At 36.0% G+C, this 20,000-nt stretch overlaps 1 protein-coding gene across 2 annotated transcripts in view; it reads left to right on the top strand.

Annotated features, from left to right (window-relative positions):
• The window catches only part of LOC135225781 (pleckstrin homology domain-containing family J member 1-like), a 301,334-nt gene that overhangs the window by 238,599 nt on the left and 42,735 nt on the right, over positions 1-20,000 (top strand). For both annotated transcript variants that reach the window (XM_064265247.1, XM_064265248.1), the window contains one exon: positions 2,305-2,564. In XM_064265247.1, coding sequence (XP_064121317.1) covers positions 2,305-2,564 — 260 coding nt within the window. The remainder of the gene's footprint in view (positions 1-2,304; positions 2,565-20,000) is intronic.

Here is a 20,000-nt window from a genome sequence, read left to right as displayed (position 1 = left end):
AACGCATGTAGGCTCATATTTGTATCAGTATGCTTGAAAACGTCAATACGTATAGGTTGACGAAACAGCTGTCGCGTGTAAAAATACTGGAGTAAATGGAAGAACCCATTAGTGTCCATTAGTAACCTGAACAATGAAGTAAAGAAAATAATTAGAAAATATGAAGCAATTTCAAAAAAGCTGGTTAACAGTGAGAAAGCCATTCTATTTTAATGAATGTTATACGTTAATATATGTATATATATATATATACATATCTATTATATATTATATATATACCTTATATATATATATATATATATATATATATATATATATATATATATATATATGATCAACCAAATTCTTATTTCCTTAAGGCTTCTCGAACCTTCTTGAATTATCTATATATAGAAAGTACTTTGAAAAGATTTCATCATAGAGGGGATAATAAGGAATTTCCTATCTTTAATATGGTAGCTTTCATGTGAAATTCACCTTGCACTTTACTGCCCTGATAATGCTATCTATCATAACTATAATATACTTATATATATATATATATATATATATAAATATATAATATAATAATTACATAATATATATTTTATTTTATATATATAGATATATATATATATATATCATATATATAATTTATATATATATTATATATATATATATATATATAGATATATATATATATATATTATATAATATATTATTAATATACAAAATATATATATTCATATACATATAATATATGTATATATATAAAATATATATTTATATATATATTCTATTATCAGTATAATAATTATAATATTATTTTATATATATATTTTAGATATATATATAATTTAATATTTATAATTAATATATTTAATAATATATCCTTATTTATATACATTAATGTAATTATAATAATGTATATATATATATTATAGTATCATATATCATATTTAATATTTATTATATAATAGATTATATATATATAATATATATATGATATATATTGTTACTATATATATATATTACAATTATATATATATTATATATATAGATATATATATATATATATATATATTATACTTATAATAATATATATTATAATATATACTAATTGATAATATATATATATATCTATATTATATATATATATAATTATGTATATATACTATATTGATATATATATATATATAAAATATTACTATATATATCTATATATATATATATATATATATATAAATATATATATATATATATATATATATATATATATAATATATATAATATATATATAGTATTATATATATCTATATATATAATAATATATAATAATATAATGTATATAATATATATATATCATATATATATATATCTATATATTATATATATATTTCATATATTTCAACAATAAACCATGCCTGATGATGCCTTTGATAGAAGGCAGTGGAGAAGGTGCATCAGGCAACTGACCCCTTAATGTAGGGAAACGGTGGGAAAGAAAAATATATATATTATATATATGTATTATATATATATTAGTATTATGATATATATATATATATATATATATATATATATTATGTAAGTATGTTGTATGTATGTATGTATGTATTTATGTATGTATGTATATATGAATAGATCTTAGATCATCCAGAGCAGTAAAGTGCAAGGTGAATTTCACATGAAAGCTACCATATTAAAGATAAGGAAATTCCTTATTATCCCCTCTATGATGAAATCCCTTAAAAGTACTTTCTATATATTGATAATTCAAGAGGGATCGATAAGACTTAAGGAAATAAGAACATGATTGATCAAAGACTGTAAACAATAGATAGGTTTTTGGACTGGATGCCTTTGGGTAAAACAAAATTTGCATTTTGACATAACTCTCCTTAGTAGATAGTTGGGAAGTAAAGCTATGTGCCACAAACAACTGTAGGAGTAGAAAGAATGGTGTTCACATTTAGAAAGACCCAAGAATACGTAATGGATGAGCCTGGCCTACCCACGCCATTGTTGCCTCATTTGTGGAAGATGAGTGAATTTTGATCTTATATGTCATTGCTATATGCAAGACAAAGATTCTTCTTGACATTAGTCTTTATATTCCATGACTGTACTAACAGTGGCACCATTGCACCCTAGACCAGCTATATGTGAATTTTAAATATTAGCCAGTCTGTCTTATGGAGTTGCAGAGGGACCAGAAGGGAATACCTTAGAGGATGAGCAGTGATTACAATATCATAAATGTATATTCTGTACTTGGTATATTTTCTGTTAATACCAGTTTTCAGCTGCAAATCTTGTTTTTAGGATCCGCTCGAGCAGTTTGGCACACCATTGCCTCAGCGAGCTTCATGGTCCCAGGAATTGCAGCACGCCAGGTCATTTGAAGGGTTGTGTGTATCTTCCCAAACTTCAGCTAGCCGAGCATTATCAGTGCCTCCAGGCCTTATGACTTCCATTTCATCACCGGATACAAAGTCGAGTCTTCCATCAAAAAGTCCGGGACTGTTTAGAAAAAGTCCTGTTCCCCCTCCAAGAAGGGAAAAACGACTTGCTGCAGAAAATGGGTATGACTGAATTTGCTGTTATGCTTTTACATGATATTTCTTCTTGCAATGTGTTTATTTAATTTCTCTTGGCATGTTACATTAATTTGAAGAAAATGTATAGAATACCACTGTTTTAGATAGGTGCAAATTACAGTACAGTACTTAAAAATGCTTATGAAAGTTTAGTAAAAATATATTCTGTCTGTTTCTTTAGTTTTGCTTGATATATAAATAATCGTGTACATCAAGGTAATTGTATTCTTATATTATACAATGATCCAAATTTTGTGAAATCCAGGCAATTTTTGTATATAAACCAGCCTTTTCATCTTTGAGCCATGCCCTGGTCAACCAAAACACTGATAGGCAGACATCCATTTTTGTAAGTGAGTTTAGAAGTTTAGGTAAAGTAAAACAGAAAATTTACTTTTGAATATTACTACAGGAATAAACAAATTTGGTAAGCAGCTTTGGCCACTTTCGATCTTTTTATGTACTCAGTCCATTGCTTAAAGATAATTTAAAAAGAGGTGTGATTTTTCAAAATCAAATGAAGGTTGGGGAAATTCAGATAATTTTATAGTGTTTGATATCTTTATTAATAATTAACTAGAAATTTCATGTTTCACACAGAAAGTTCTTTAAGCACAGCGATCCTACTCAGAACTAATAATGAATTTCCTTTGAATTGCACCTGCCATTAAATTGTACTATTTTTACAGATTGTGGACTTACTGTCAGTTCATGTGTGCACTTTATTTTATCCTTAAGTTTGTTCAAAGTTGCATTCTCTCTCTCTCTCTCTCTCTCTCTCTCTCTCTCTCTCTCTCTCTCTCTCTCTCTCTCTCTCTCTCTCTCTCGTCTCTCTCTCTCTCTCTCTCTCTCTCTCTCTCTCTCTCTCTCATTTTCTATATTTTCTTTTTCAGTGTCGCTTTCATAAACTAAAGTATTAAGAAATTACTTAGAAATGGCAATCTGTTGCGTTAATGTTATATGAATTTTCATGTTGTTGATACACTTCATATAAAGATAAACAGGCAAAGTTCGTATTTTATCTTTTTGAGGCTAGCTTTCCATATCAGGAATGAATAGACATGTTATGAATGCAGATACAAATGCAGTATTTCGTGATTTTGTCTTGTCAGCTTCAAGGCTGAGATGCAGGGAGGTGATAAAAGATGCCTTTTTTGTGCTTCCCTGTGATGTCTCTGATGCCCATATTAGGGCAGATTGAATTCTGTTTTACCAATTATTTGCCTCGTTATAATTGCTTTTGACTGCTGAATATGAGTGAGAACAAATAAAGAATAATGTCACATACACTTCTAGTAATTGGTTGGACTTCTTCACTGCTTTCTCAGCTTGGATGATTATGAGAATTGGACTTCTGAGCATAGTCAAGTTCTTTAATAATTAAAACTGAGTAGGCTGCTCTTGATGCTTTGTACTATTGTCAGATATATACTTTTAAATTGGTCATAGTTATATAAAGCAGGTTAGTCAGTTTTCTGTGTAAAAAAGTTCTATTAACATTACTAGCAAATTCATTTTTATTTGTTGAACTACATTAGTAAAGCCAAAGTTAAGTGTTGAGTTGATTATACTAGACATGAATATTTAGAGGAACAGGAGCCTTATCATTTTTGGAAAAGTAATAGATCTGATTCGACATAGAATAATTGCACCCGACTCAGAGCTGTGCTTCATAGTCTGTGCTTCAGCTGAAAATGGATTTAGTGCTAAATTGAAAGAAACTCTTTCCTGTGCAACTCAGTGACATAAATGGCTGGCTAATGGTAACCTGATTTGCTAATGTGTTTGACATGACAGTATGTAAGCATAATATTGTAAAACTCAGTATGCTTCAAGCAAATTGTCCTGATGCTAGCTGACTAATTTAGCTCTTTGAAAGTACACTACAGTACATATCTTTCAAGAGCAGGGATGCCAGAAAGTTACTTTTCAAGGAGCTGCGGGATGACGCTAGATTGTCCATCCACAAAGGAATCATTTGAACAGAAATACCTTGGAATAAGGTCAGTTACAGGCCTCCATCTTTGTGTGACCTTTGGGATGACAAACAGCCAATTGTTAAAGTTCCTCAATGTATCTCTTGGTCAAGGGCAAGAAACTTCTCTGGGTTCTTTGTGGATGATACAAATCAGATAGGTCCTGATATCAATGGAGGGCTTGCCTCCAGAAAGGGCAACCAATTACCTTGTCTCATGGTCTGAACCACCCTCGGGACCACTCTCATCTTTATCTTTAACCAGTTATTTCTGAATAACTAGAAATAAATCCCCACAAAAAGCAGAATTGAACATAGGTTGGTCAGAGTTTTTATCTCATTTAACAAACATAGGGAGATTTCTTGAGAGGTCTTTTACCTCTTCTGATAGTTGATAAGTAAATAACTAGCATGAGTCAGAGGAAGAGAAGCTGACAGTGTAACCTGATGGTAATTCTGATAGTAATGTTATCTTCATAACTCTTTAACCACTTGGGTAGCAAAATGGTAGCTGCCTACATCAGCTGTTCTGAGGTTAACAAAGTCAAAGCACGAGTGCATATTAGGTAGATTTCTCAAAATGGTGGTCTTCCTGTTTTGGCCACTATTAGCAGTTGAATGTGTTATCATCTGGATCTTCAGTATAGGAGCTTATCTCAGAGAAGGCAACAGCATCTTAGGCTCTGCTAAATTCTCTGGGGATATTTGTGCCATCCTCAAGGAGTCTTCTTATCTCACCCAACATCCATTTCTTCTAGTTGGGTTGGATGAGAATTTTGCTTAAGAAATATTCTAGTCCATGAATAGCCGAGGAAACATTTGTAGCTAAGGGTTCTGCACAGGTGAATAATGCTAAAAGAGCTAAAAGGTTGTGATGGGATTATATGCCTCAACCTTTGAACCTTTGCTTTGCATCTTTTCTGCTAATTCCAAGAGGATAGCTGTCAGAATTTCAGATCTAAAGGCTGCAACACAGATTTCTGCTGCCTATCTATTTGCTTTATCTTACAAACCCAGTCAAAGACTATGTTCAAAGAAACCTCTTCTTGAAGAAGAATCTTAAAATCATTGTCATCCTGCTTTGGGAGAACACAGATCTCCTCAAGATGATTTCCAAAATGTTGCCTCTTAAGGGCCAAAACAATCCTTTGATTAAAAGGCAGTTTGAGAACAAGATTTCTCATCTTGTACCCAAATGCTGAGATACTGAGACTAATAGCTGAAGTAAAATATGGTTTTTCTGAGCGGACAAAATGTTAACTGAAGGTTAATCTATAGGAGGCTGTTCTATCACTATGTCTTGATGAGCCACCTTGGCTTCTGCCTAAGCAAGAGGAGGAAGCTTTTATTACCAACCTTCCCAAAAAGTTGGATAGTACTACAAGTAACATCAGGAACGATAGCATCAGGCCAACTAGTAGTAGCACAGGACTGTCCAAGATTTCTTTTTCAATCAATACAAGCAGTCCTCGGTTATTGGGGGGGGTCCCATTCTGACGGCTTGATGATAAGTGAAAATCGCCGATAACCGAAAATCAACAATTTTTGGCACTTATCAGCACTGATAACCAGACGCTAGACAAGCCCCACAAAATCAGATTGCCAATAACAGAGGCCACCAACAACCGGGCACTGCATGTAGGCCATTTCATTTAAATCCTAATGGACGACCCTCATATGAGTAGCAATAACAGGTTTTGGGTGGTGGATGGATTCACTCATGGTGAGCATTAATCAATTTGAAGGAATAGGTTGGGAAAGAGGTTCCAATACTTCTATAGCCCATAAATTCACTATTGGCAGCTTTTACAATAGTTAAGATCAAGGAAGCAGGTGGTTCATGGGTTGGTTGTGATCTTGACTTCAAAGGAGCATATACTACCTCTCTCTCTCACATGATGTCTTTTTATAAATCTCACATGACATTTTTTAAATTTGCTTATAAATGCCTATACCCAGGGGTTACTGTGGTTTTATTTCATATCTTTTATGATAGTATGTCAGTTATAATTGTAATTTGTAAATAAAAGTGCAAAGAAGTATTAGAAAAGACATGTGTAATCCAAAAAAGTTACTGCATCTTTGATCTCAGTAAATTTACATGAATATTTTACAATAAATACACTACTCAAAATTTATTACCGATTTAGTTCTTATCTGTTTTGATATTGTATGAACTGTAATTACAATTTTACAAAATAAGATAAAAATAATTTATTAGAAAAAACATATATAACTTGGTAAAATTTACAATTGTCTTGTAAAAGAGCCCACACAAGGGGTTGTAAATAAATATACTGAACTTTTTGTAAAAGGTAGGGAAAATTCTCATAGAAGGTAAGAAAAATTTTTTAGAATTTTTTTCTTACACTTAGTGCATTTGCATATCTTCCTCTTTCCATTAATGTATTTTTTTCTGAAACTGGCCAACCTCAAAGTTTCCCTTTCCTGATTTTATAGCCTGGCTCTTAAGGGTTAAAATCAGTTAAGTGTGCCATTTTGATATGTATACTGAAACATTCTGTATGGGAGAAATTAGTACAGGCAGTCCCAGGTTATTGGCGGGCTCGATTATTGGCGATCCTGTTTTATAGCCCTTGTCTAACAAAAAAAATCAGTGATTTTCACTGCCAATAAGCACCGATTTCCACTTATCACCACCAATAATCTGGTATTGGTGCTGATTCATACCTAACATAGGTGCTAATAACCGATTTGGCGCTATTGGTGATTTTCAGTGATTTTTTATTATCATTAAGCTGTCAGAACGGAACCCCCACCGACAATTAATTTGTATGTTTTGTTATGAAATAATATTACTGTGCTATATTTACATTATTTAGTGTGTTCATCATTGATTATACATAGTATTTTTTGCCATTTATTTTTACTTTTATTATTTTTTACATATGAGTATTTGTTCTTGCAGAAGTGAAGACCATCACCTTTTGTATAGTAGTATCCTTCAGCACAAGTTGGAGATTGTTGTTGAATCTGTTTGCTAGGTAGTTAATTGGTAGTTATGAGGGGTGAGTAGAGGAGTACCCCTTTCTCACCTGATGTCTCCAAACTTTTTCTGTGGCTGTCACTTGGGGTAGACATCTCCCTAATAGCCTGCTGTTGAACTTGAGTATTCCTCTTTCTTTTATATTGCTGGTTTGTGTGGGTTTTTCATTATTTTTTTATTATGGAGAAAAATTACATAGATGTGAGGGATGTTAGCATTTGTGTGGGTGCCTCATGTCCCCCATTGGTACGGAACCACACACGTATTGTATGGGTAAGGCTTGTTCTCTCCTCTCCCCCCCCCCCCCCCCCCCTTAAGAAGTGCTTTGGTTGGTCTCCCTCTCGGTTGGAGGTTTGGTAAGAGGAAGGTAAAGGACAGAAAGCGTTTTCCACTTTCCTCAGGAGGAATACTCCTCAACGACTCCTCCAGATCTTTTCAAGTTCTCTTCTTCCACCTCTTGCTTTTCCTCTCCCCTGGTCATCTTTGCATACCTCTTCCCTTCTACTCTAGGATAGAAGAGTGTCTACCACCCTCCCCTTGGGTAATGAGTAGGGTGCCTAGGCTGATCTCTTCCTGAGTGGACCTCAACTTGTGTACCCCACTTGCCTCCATCTACTCCTACTGAATTACTTACAAGGTATGCAGTTGTCTTCAGTCGAGTATCTGCAGAAGGTTTGGCCCTCTTTGAACATCCTGAGAAGTCTATCTTTTGTAGCATTCTTCAAGCACTTACCCTTGGCTAAGAAGGAAGATTCTGACACTGCTCCTCTTGCTGCTGATTTTATTGCCACCACTGAGGAAGTTGACACTCCAGTAACAGTAGTTACTTCGAGTTGGAGAAGCTCTGCTCTTCAGCTGCAACTTTGATGATGCTTTCTACTTTGACCTGTCTTCTAGCTTTAGATGAGAACGAGATCTGAGCCAGCAGGTTTGCTTGCGGTAGGTCTCCTTTCAGTACAAGACACTACATGTCACCCTGTTTGTCCCCAGTCATGCTGCCTCCTGCTTGTTGCATGGTTTGCCACCAGCCCTGGGGTTGTGTAAATTGGTGGTGCATGTGCCCACTTACCTGCACCCTTTGTAGTTTGATGGCTAACAATTAAAGGGAGCAGTATGGTTTTGGGTGTTTACTAGTCCAAATGCCATTCCAAGCATAGGTTTTCTGCTGCTCTGGTATTTCCCCAGCACCTTTTGCGCCATTCTCTCACCATGGTCACAGGAACAGACACAGGATCATACATGTGTATCGACCCTTCTCATGGGAAAGGTTCCTCCTTGCACTGGTGAGATTCTCATGGTCCCTCTCCTCCAGAGCTTCAACAGGCTTAATAGGAGTAACACCTTTGAGAGATTATTATATTCATTCTGTAACATACTAATCTCAGGAGGTTTCCAGGGCTACACACCTGCCTCCAATCTTGTCACTAGAGCTCTCCCTTGGGTGTTCTCTTGTGGGAAGACCATTCGTCAGGTTGCCTTGGTCCCAGCATGCTCATGTTGTGTTGGGCATGGTGAATGATCAGATCTCTTGAGTCAGAAAGTTCCAGCAGATTGGGCCAACACCTTCCCTGCCTTGACCCACCAGAGGAGATTTACTCCCCTGAAGATACCTGACCTTTCTCCTACCGTTGGATTTGTCGGTCTGTAGACACAAACGACTTCTGCTTGAAGAGACTCCAACAAGAAGTATATCTTTCTCAGCTTCAGAGTTAGAGGTCATGGAGGCTGTTGCCATGGCCTCTGTTCAGGCTGCCTCTCAGCTCAACTTGTACTTGAATGCATTGGCACACTTTCATAGGTGTCTCATCCCAGGATGAGAGGGCAATGTTTAAAGGTTGCTGGTGTTGGGAGGGAAGGCACTGACTTTCCTTTCACACCAAGGTGCCAGTCTGTAGGTATATATTTTCATCAAGAGACGAGAAGTGGTTTTGTTCCTGTTTTTAAGGCAAGTTTCATGAAGAGCAGTCTTACTCTTCAGAAGATTCTGGTGGTGGCCTTGTCATTACTACTTACAAAGAGTATGGTGGAAGTGGTGGAGAGAAGATGGAATTTCAAGATTTTGATTCACCAGACAGTTGCTAAACCTTTTGAGTGCAGTTAAGCCTTCAGGGTCTGGATATATGAGGAAGCCTATTCCTATTCCTCCTGAATTAAAAGCACTAGCCCAATTTTCTTCCTCTATAAAAGGTGTGGGCCCTCATCCCCCAGCCTTGGCTAGGAAATAAGGGGAGTGGAAGAAGAATGGAGGATGACATTGAGGCAGCAATCCTCCTCCTCATGCAGCCTCTAGTAGGGGGCTGGCTGTCGAACCACTGGGCAGTGTGACAGAGAGGGGACAGAACCCTGGGTAGTAACAGGTCTTCAGAACAGCTACCAGATTCCCTTCAAGGACCATTTCCCACCCCTTATTATCTTGCTGATACTGTTCCAAATGCAGGCTCCAGACTCTCCAAATCTCTAATCCTGTCATCAGAGGGGAAGTTGATATAGAGGGATTCTCAGAAGTTATAGAGGACTGATCTGGATTTTAGGTTTTTCCTCCTGGTGGAAAAGGCAACTAGTGGTTAGAGACAGTTATATTAACCTCACCCGTCTCAATGGATTTGGCTTCCTGACTGATTTTTTTTTATTCAAAGGACATGTTCAGTGTTAGATCTCCACCTGCACTTGCTTCAGTGGTATCTGAAGCAGCACTGGTCAACCCCAAGAGATGCTCCCTCTTAGCTCATGCCCTTGAGCAGGTAGATTAGGTTGGCTGAAACAAGGACCTCATGGTTGGAAATGCACTTGCTTTTAGGTGCATTGATGGGAGGTTGGGTTCATAACTGAAGATCGCCCATCTAATGTACATGGGCGAAGGGTGAACTTCACCTGCGTATCAACTTTCTGGAAATGTAAGGAGTGTTGCTTGTCCCGCAAGAAAATTAAGAGCAGTTATTAGGTCACTTGGTAGTGCTGGTGAGAAACAACACCACCAAAGTGGTATATATGTCATTAAGCAGGGAGGGATAATCTTCCTCTCTCTTTGTCAGTTGTTGAGGCAGATACATAAGTGGATGATCACCATATCATCAGGCTATCTGACAGGTACATTCTGGGTAGGATGAATGTCCTAGAATATCAGTTCAGCTTACACACCAGAATAGCAGAGACTTTGATATTTGGGGAACACTTTGATTGATCTTGGTGGTTTGCTTTCTTATTCCAGATCCATGGGTAGCCTTGTAAGGTGCCTTACACACCCCTAGGACAGTGTTGATGCTTATGCTGTTTTGCCACTCAGCCTGATTTGTTGGGTAACCGTTAACAGGGTCTTAAATCATCCCATGTCTCAGGATGATCTGCTGTCTTTGGTCAAGGCACTGCAAGAGATTTCCTCATGACCCACTCACTCTCTTTGATCAGCCACACGTTCAGAGGTACCAACAGACCGTCTTACTTCCTTAAGCTTCATGCATGGAGACTATCTAGTGTATCCTGTGAGAGAGGCTTTTCTCACAGGCCTGCAAAGATGTATAAGTACCTCTGCCAATGTGATGTGAAAGTGGACCTTCTGCTTTTCTTATGTAAATGTGGGCCAAGAAAAGTGAACCATCTTCTGTGACTGGTGACATAGGAGGGGTCTCTCTCTTGTCAGAATTTCCGTTCATCAGATCGCCGACTTCCTCGTTGACCTTTTCTGTGACAAACTCCTTCCATTCTGAGACAAACTCTTGTCAATCTTTGCATGAAAGACTGTTACTCAGGTTTTAGCCAGGTCTTTAGACATAAGGGCATCAAATTTAGATATATGCATACATATGTATTAGTAGTTACCATATACAGTGGTACCTCGACATACGAAAGGCTCAACTTACGAAAAACTCGAGATACGAAAGCAAATACGAAAAATTTTACAGCTCTACATACAAAAAGTTTTCAAGATACGAAAGGTTGTTGCTGTAAAGTCCCGAGATTCGCCCGGACCACCGAGAACAATTTTAAAACTCCCGCGCCGCCAACTGAGTAAACTCGCCACCATCCTCCCGCTCTCCCATTGGTTCCTGATGCTAGTCACCCCATAAGATCCTGCTCTCCTATTGGTCAGCATCTACCCCTTGTGCTTTAAGTATTCTATTGGTAAAAGGATGCTGTAAATTGAAAAACTTATTCATGCAATACATTTAATAAAAAAAACATTAGGTAAAGATAGAATAAAGAATAGAAATGAATGGTTATTATACTGTTTTGTAGTTTCAGTAGTGGAAGAGAGAGAATGAAAATTTATGGCTTACTGTGTAAAGTGATTGCTTGCCGATCGTTCAATACTCGTAAGTGCTGGATGTAAACAGAAGTTTGGAAGCTTTTTTTTGTTTGTTTATTATAGTTAATGGTTACTTAATAATTATTTGAAATGAGTACATGCAATACATTTAATAAAAAAATTGTGAATTAGATATCATAAAATATAAAATAAATCAGACTGCCAACAAATACGTATTTTTTAGAATTCTTCTTCTGTTTTAATATTACGTTACGTATATGTTTCATTATAGCTGTCAGTAACTCGGTATCTCCATTAGGTAAAGATAGAATAAAGAATAGAAATGAATGGTTATTATACTGTTTGGCAGAGTCATTAGTTGAAGAGAGATACTAATGAAAATTTATGGCTTACTGTGTCCTAGGAAAAGCGATTGCTTTGCGTTCGTTCGGTACTCGTAAGACGGTAAGAGCTGAATGTAAACAATCGATTGGAAGGTTTTTTTTTTATTTGTTTGTGTATTATAGTTAATGATTAATTAATAATTATTTGAAATGAGTACATACTGATTATTTAAACATTTTATTGGCATATTCTAAGCTTTTAGCTTCTTAGGTTTAGATGTCAGAATCATAGACTAGGCTACAGTAGCAACCGCTAACATAGGCTAGGCTTATTGCTAAGGGACATATACTAAAGTCCTAATAGAGGGGTTGAACATTACATGCAGTTGAATATTACTCAAGTATGTACAGTATTTTGCCTTTTTGGAGTCATATTTCTTCCGTCGGATCGGCGTCGTAACCCTAGAACATGTGTTGTAGGCCTGGAAATATAATTTACTGGGGTGTTTTTGGACGGCTTGGAACAGATTAGCCATTTTACATGTAAAATGTGGTCCAAGATACGAAAACCTCATGATACGAAGGGCGCCTCGGAACGGATTAATTTCGTATCTCGAGGTACTACTGTACAGTGGACCCCCCATATTCGTGTTCTCCGAATTCACAGACTCACACATTCGCGGATTTCTCTCGGGAACATGTCCCCGCATTATTTGCAGAAAATTCGCCTATTCACGATATTTTTCTATGAGAAATATCCAGGAATTCCTGTTTTTTTTTTTTAGCAATTTCATCATAAAATGCACTTTTTGTGATAAAACTATTAAAAAACAAATATAAAAATTTTTTGTGGGTTTTTCTTGAGTTTTAACTAACAAAATAGGCTGTTTTCAGCGGTTTTAAGGGTTCCAACTATTTGCGGATTCTAACTATTCGTGGGGCGGTCTGGTACGCATCCCCTGCGAATACGGGGGGAGCACTGTATGTTTGTGTTTATCAGATGTTTATTACAAGGAAAAATAAATATCAGAGGCAGACTTGAAATGTATGTTTATTGCAAGAAAAAATAAAAATCAGAGGCAGACTTGAATGTTACCATTATTATGGCGCTATAACTCTATTACCGGCGCCTTATGGAGCCGATAACCAAAACTCAACATGTTATGATGCCATAAATCGCCGATTTAGGGTGCTAGACAAGTCCCATAAAACCGGATCGCCTTTAACCAAGTCTGTACTTATACGACTGGTTACGACTGGTTACTTCTTGCCAATTCATTTCAGTCAATCTTGAGGGTGAAACATTGTCTCGTATGGCTAGCCTTGAGGTGAGGCATTATGACCATTGTCAACAAGTCGACACTTTTTCTATCCCAGTTCATTATTTATCTATAAAGATTGACTGGCTTTTCGGGCTTTTCTGACAGAGAATTGAATAGACAAAAATGACTATCTCTACTAAGAGAATTTCTACCTGTAGAAAAGCCTCTAGCCAAGAAATGGCTATCTCTTTCAGGTCACATGGCCTCTTTAGAGAAGCTTGATATCATGGCACACCTAAGAATAAGACCAATTCAATTTAATCTAAAGGACTCTTGGGACATATCATGTTATCCAAATTTGTTTCTGGCAATTGTTCCTCCAGATCTTTTGAGTTCTCTCCATTGGTGGGGAAATCAGTCAAGACTGTTGATGGGTCTGCCTGTGGACCTCAAGAGCCCAGACATCACATTGTCTTCAGATGCATCAGTGTCAGGTTGGGGACCCATTCTTGGACACATTGAAATAGTCAGAGAGTTGGACAGTAGAGGAGAGCATGATGCAAATCAACAATCTAGAGTTCTTGGCAGTTTGATAAGACCTTATGCAAGCAAAAACAAGACAATCACAGTCTACTCAGACAATTCAACCTCTCTGTCTTACATAAGAAGGCAAGGGGCTACAAATCAAGAGATTTGTTCAGGCTGGTAGAGCACCTTCTCCTTTGGGCAGAATCCAGGAATAACTTTCTTTTACCACTTTTTATCCCAGGAAGAAACAACATTATCTCAGACCAACTCAGCAGGAAAGGGTAGTTACTTCTGTCAGAGTGGTCTCTTCATCCACAAATCTGTCAGAGGTTGTGGAACCTTTGGGGAGCCCCAAACATTGATCTATTTGCAACTGCCTAGAATACAAAACTACCAGTTTACTGTTCTCTTATCCCAGGATCCTCAGACATGGGCAGCCAATGCTTTTCTTCAAGAATGGTTGAATCTAGACATTTGTGCTTTTCCCTTATGTGCAATTTTGAGGAAGGTAATCAACAATTTATGCTCTTGAGAGAATGCAAGGATGATGTTGATAGCTCCTTGATGGCCCCAAAGAGAATGGTTTCCTGAGCTACCTCTTCTGGCGGTAGATGTTCCTAGTCTTCTACCTTTCAGGAACATCTACTGAGACAGCCTCAAATATGTGAGAAGATTCCATCAAAACTTCCGCATGCTTTGTCTGACCACATGGAGACTGGCAACCGTCTCTTATGAGTTAGAGGCTTTTGAAGAGCAGCTAAGGAATCAATCCTCAAATCTAGAAGGTTAAACTGTATTGACAACAGTGGTCAATTTATTGATTTTGGTGTTTGTCCTATTGGATATCCAGCACCGAGCCTCTATAGGTAACCTAATTAAGTTCTTCTGCTATCTTAGATACGCGAAGCAGCTTTCTTTTCCATCAATCAAAGGATATTGCTCTTTATTGTCTTCCGTTTTGTGGCCTATAAACTTGAAGTTTGCTCATAATTTAGATTTGAAAGAGGTGCTTTTGGCATTGACTTTAAATTCAAGCATATTCAAAGAATATGCTGTTCATTAGGAAGAAGTAAGAGGAGGTAAAGATAAAAACATAAAGAAGAGATCCCACATGTTGAAAAAGAAAAAATAAATCAATAAATTGATAAATAGATAAAAACTTATTAACCCTTTAATGCCGAAGGGGTATAATAAAAATCGTCTCCCGTATGCCGGCAGGGTCTGGGAGTGAGCGCCGAAGTGGAAAAAATGTTTTTTTCAAAAAATCACTGCACACTTAGTTATCAAGATTAAGAGTTAATTTATGGCTCCTTTTTTGTCATTGCGTAAATTTAGTATGCAACCATCAGAAATGGAAAAAAATATCAATAATGGGATATATGATAACAGGAAAACAAAATTTCATATATAATTGAATTCAAATCATGCTGTGAGCAAAACGGTAAAAGCTAACAAGTTCATTTTTCCGTTGTATTGTACACTAAATTGTGATCATTTTGGTATATAACACATTGTAAAACGATCAAGGCAACACAGAGAAAATATTATCACAAAATGATGCATGAATTCTTAACGAGCGGACGTAAAAAAAAGCAGTTTTCAAAAATTCACCATAAATCAAAATATTGTGCTAGAGACTTCCAATTTGTTGCAAAATGAAGATAATTGATTGAATATTACTAGACTGTAAGTGTTGTAGCTTACAATTGCAGTTTTCGACACAAATTTTTTTCTATTTATCTTTATTTATATGAAAATATTTCAAAACTGATAAAAGCTACAACCATTGGTTGTTTTTGTTGTATTATACATGAAATTGCCCACATTTCCATATATAAAACTTTATGTAGCAGCTAATTTAAAATGGTGCAAACATTATGACAATCAGACAAAAAAATTTATGATTTTTTCGGAAGAGTTACCGCGCGGACGTAAGGAAAAAGTTTTTTTCATAAATTCACCATAAATTGAAATATTGTGCTAGAGACTTCCAATTTGTTGCAAAATGAAGGTGAATGATTGAATATTACTAGAATATAAGAGTTTGAGCTTACAATTGCGTTTTTTGACCATTTTGGTCGAGTCAAAGTTGACCAAAGGTTGAAATTTTGGCACATCGTTATTTATATGAAAATATTTCAAAACTGAAAAAAGCTACAACCATGAGTTGTTTTTTGTTGTATTCTACATGAAATTGCACACATTTTCATATGTAATACTCCCTGTAACGGCTAATTTAAAATGGTGCAAAAATTATGTCAAAGTGACAAAATAATTTCTGAGATGTGTCGCTGATACTTTTTAGTGCGATAAGAAAGAAATTTGCGCTTGCGCGCCTGCGTAACGATTGTAAACAAAACAACGCCTTGATCCGTGAGCTCCCAGCATCCCCCAAGGCGCGTGATTCAAAAGTTTTTGCCTAGTAGGCCTATAACTATTTTTCCACGAATTTTTAAATAAACTTGATATCGACTTACCATAAGTCCAGTTGGCAGCCAACAGACAATTTATATCGACGTTTAATACGTCCAATCGGCGTCAAAGGGTTAAAGTGCAAGGAGAATAGTATTAGGATAGTAATGCATTTTGTCTTTGCTTGAACTTTGGAAGTTTCAGTTGTACGACATCCTCTGGGAGGCTGTTTCATAGTCCAGTGGTGTGAGGAATAAAAGATCGCTCTTGTAATGTGGGCTTCATCCAAAGGGAGATGCCTGCCTTTCTTTCCTTTCTTTGTTAAGGACAAAAAATGACGTCAAAGCAAGAGCCCTTCCCAAATTTGTGAAGGTGCCTAATTTAACTACTCTAGTAGGTAATAAGGAGCAGAGTCTAAGTTATTTTTTGTTAATTCATTGTACAGTATTTCCTTATCTTTAATTATTGTGACATATTTATAATATGAATATAAAATGAATGACATTTCATACAGAATAATTTCATTATAACATCAATGGAATTTCATGTAAAACAACTGATTAACCTGATGTCAAAAAGTAATGTTTTCCAGTAACATTTAATTTTCCTCTGAAATGTACTCTACATAATGAGGGTACCAGTGCACCTGTTGTGCACTGTAGGCATTACTTAAGGTTCTTTGCAGCAACCCCTTTCATTCCTTTTATTATACTACCTCTGTTCATATTCTCTCTCCTATCTTACTTTCCACCTTCTCCTAATAATTGTTTCACAGTTCAAGTGTGAGTTTTTCCTCCAGTTACACCTCGAAAATCTTTTCATTATCAATTTCCCTCTCAGCACTAAGTGACATTATAGATTCCAGCGCTTGGCCTTTGGCCATTCCTAGTCATACTCATTTAAAACCATTCCTTAAAGATTTGCCTACAATGCTACAAACAAAAAATAACCAGCTATGTTATTATTATTGTGAAGAAAAAAAAAACACAATTATAAGAAAACATTAACTTATTCTTAAATGGCCACCATGCCCAAGTGCTCTGCATTTGATCCTAGAGGATGAGCAAATATGCATCAATAAAATACAGGTATCAAAATCATCAATATTTAATTAGCAACCATTTCTGGACAAAATTTATATTGAATATTCTTGTTTCTCCCATATAAACACTTAGGAATTACAGTCTACAAGAAACATTTTGCAGTAAGTGACTTTAGTGTGTATATAGTGGGCCCCCGTATTCGCGTTCTCTGGATTTGCGGACTCACACATTCGCGGATTTCTCACGGGAACGTTTCCCTGCATTAATCGCGGAAAATTTGCGCATTTGCGGTGTTTTTCTATGAGAAATAGCCACAAATTCCTGGTTTTTTTTATCGATTTCATCATAAAATGCACTTTTTGTGATAAAACTATTAAAAAAACCAAGTATGAACATTTTTAGTAGTTTTTCTTGAGTTTTAACTAACAAAATAGGCTATTTTTAGCATTTTTATAGGGGTTCCAAACATTCGCGGGTTCTAACTATTCACGGGGGTGTCTGGTACCCATCCCCCGCGAATATGGGGGGACCACTGTATATGGCACAATTCTTGCATGAGTGAAATGCAGTGCCCCCATTTTTAAGTGGGAACAGGTTCCAGAACCAACTGCAGAAATGCAAAAGTCCCTTCTAAAAATGCTTATAACTGGCATATAACTGCCAAATGTCTTGTATCGCTTAAACTAAAATGCTTTTAACTGCCTATTTTAACATTTCACTGCTTAAATTGATACTTCAAACAAAAATATACCCTAAATTATCATACAACAGGCAATCCCTGGTTATTGACGATCTGGTTTCATGGCACTTATCTAGCACCATTAAATCAACAATTTATGGCACCATAACGGGCCGAACTCCGGTTATCGGCACCATAGGGCGCCATAGTGGCGCTTATGGTGCTGGTGCCATAAATCACATAGTTTCAATTATTATTGGTTTTCGCTTATTAGCACCTCTCCATGAATGGAACCCCCACTGATAATCTGGGACTGCCTGTAAAACAATTTAATATTTCAAACAAAAATACATCCCAAACTATCATCCCAAAACTCCCAAAGTAATCTTACATTACAGTACTCTCCTACTATTGTTACTCTAAAGTATAGTCTATTTACATCCCTAAAATACTTATAACTGCCTATGTTAGCAGTTCATCACCAAACTTGACAGTTTAAACAAAAATATACCTCAAACTGTGATCCCAGATCACTCTAATATCATTTCAAAGTCATGTGGCAAAATTATGTACCAGCCTACAACTGTTACTCTTAAGTATCCCTTATCATTCAGACACGTCTTCTTTAGCCTACAGCATCATTCTATATGCAATGCACTGGGAGTACATTTTATGTATAGTACATAATTATTTTATTTTCCTAATTATTGAAGATTGTTTTTGAAATTTTCGTTACGTACAGGTTACTTTAATTTTCTAGGGTAGTACTATTAGTATAGAACATATTTAAAAATTAGTACGGTAGGTGGTTTTAGAATGGACTGGACACAATCCCCAAAGAGATTAGTATTATCATAATTACGTACAAATACATTTATGAGAAAAAAATGGTTTACATCGTTTTGTAGTTAGTCCTCACCATCCCCCATAGTTACTGAAAATTTCTTGTGCCATCTTATTCTTGTAGAAAAACTAAAAAATATCTCTGTGACAAATATTTCTCTCTCTCTCTCTCTCTCTCTCTCTCTCTCGCTTCGTCCTCTCTCCCCCCCTCTCGCTCATCGTTCGCCGTCATCATCTCGTCTCTCTCTCCTCTCTCTCTCTCTCTCTCTCTCCTCTTGCATATCAGTGCATACTGTACTGCATATATTCTTTTAATGAAAATAATATCAATTTCTGTACCATAAGCATAAAAACACACAAAAATAAACAAATCCAGGAATTTCACCTCAGGTGATAGGTATATTGTTGCCATATTTTTTGCTTTGTCAGAATTGTTGTTTCGTATTCCATTATCAGTTTAGTTGACTGTGATTATCATGCAACAGTACACAAGAGAATATATCACTTTATGTTCATCTCAAATCACCGTAAAAAAATATTATTAAACAAATTTTCATGTAGGCAACACTACATTCTGCTTTAATTCTAGCCAGTTTTAAAAGCTTATGAACTCTCATCCCCAGCTGTTCTCTCTCTCTCTCTCTCTACTCTCCTCTCTCTCTCTCTCTCTCTCTCCCCTCTCTCTCTCTCTCTCTCTCTCTCTCTCTCTCTCTCTCAGATATGTGAAAGATTTATTTTTTATACATGTATGTTTGTTTTGTACAGTATATTTATAGATAAACATGATGTTACTTTGTCATTCATTTTTTCATTCTTTCCATGCTATAATTATGTTAGTTTTTGCATCTCAGTAAAAGCAGACTGAAAAATAATAAAATTAAACAAGTTAGCAAATATTTCAGATACTATGCAGTATGCTCTATCATCCAAAAACACTTTACAATACAGTAATATAATTTCAAATACATCTTAACACTAAACCCTCAAGAGAGAGAGAGAGAGAGAGGAGATGAGATAGAGAGAGAGAGAGAGAGAGAGAGAGAGAGAGAGAGAGAGAGGAGGGGATTGTTACTTGAGTTCATTCT

This window comes from Macrobrachium nipponense, chromosome 13, assembly GCF_015104395.2.
Source record: "Macrobrachium nipponense isolate FS-2020 chromosome 13, ASM1510439v2, whole genome shotgun sequence".
NCBI classification, from domain to species: Eukaryota; Metazoa; Arthropoda; class Malacostraca; order Decapoda; family Palaemonidae; genus Macrobrachium; species Macrobrachium nipponense.
Note: the sequence above shows the minus strand (reverse complement) of the source record. Positions and strands in the feature narration are given on the sequence as shown.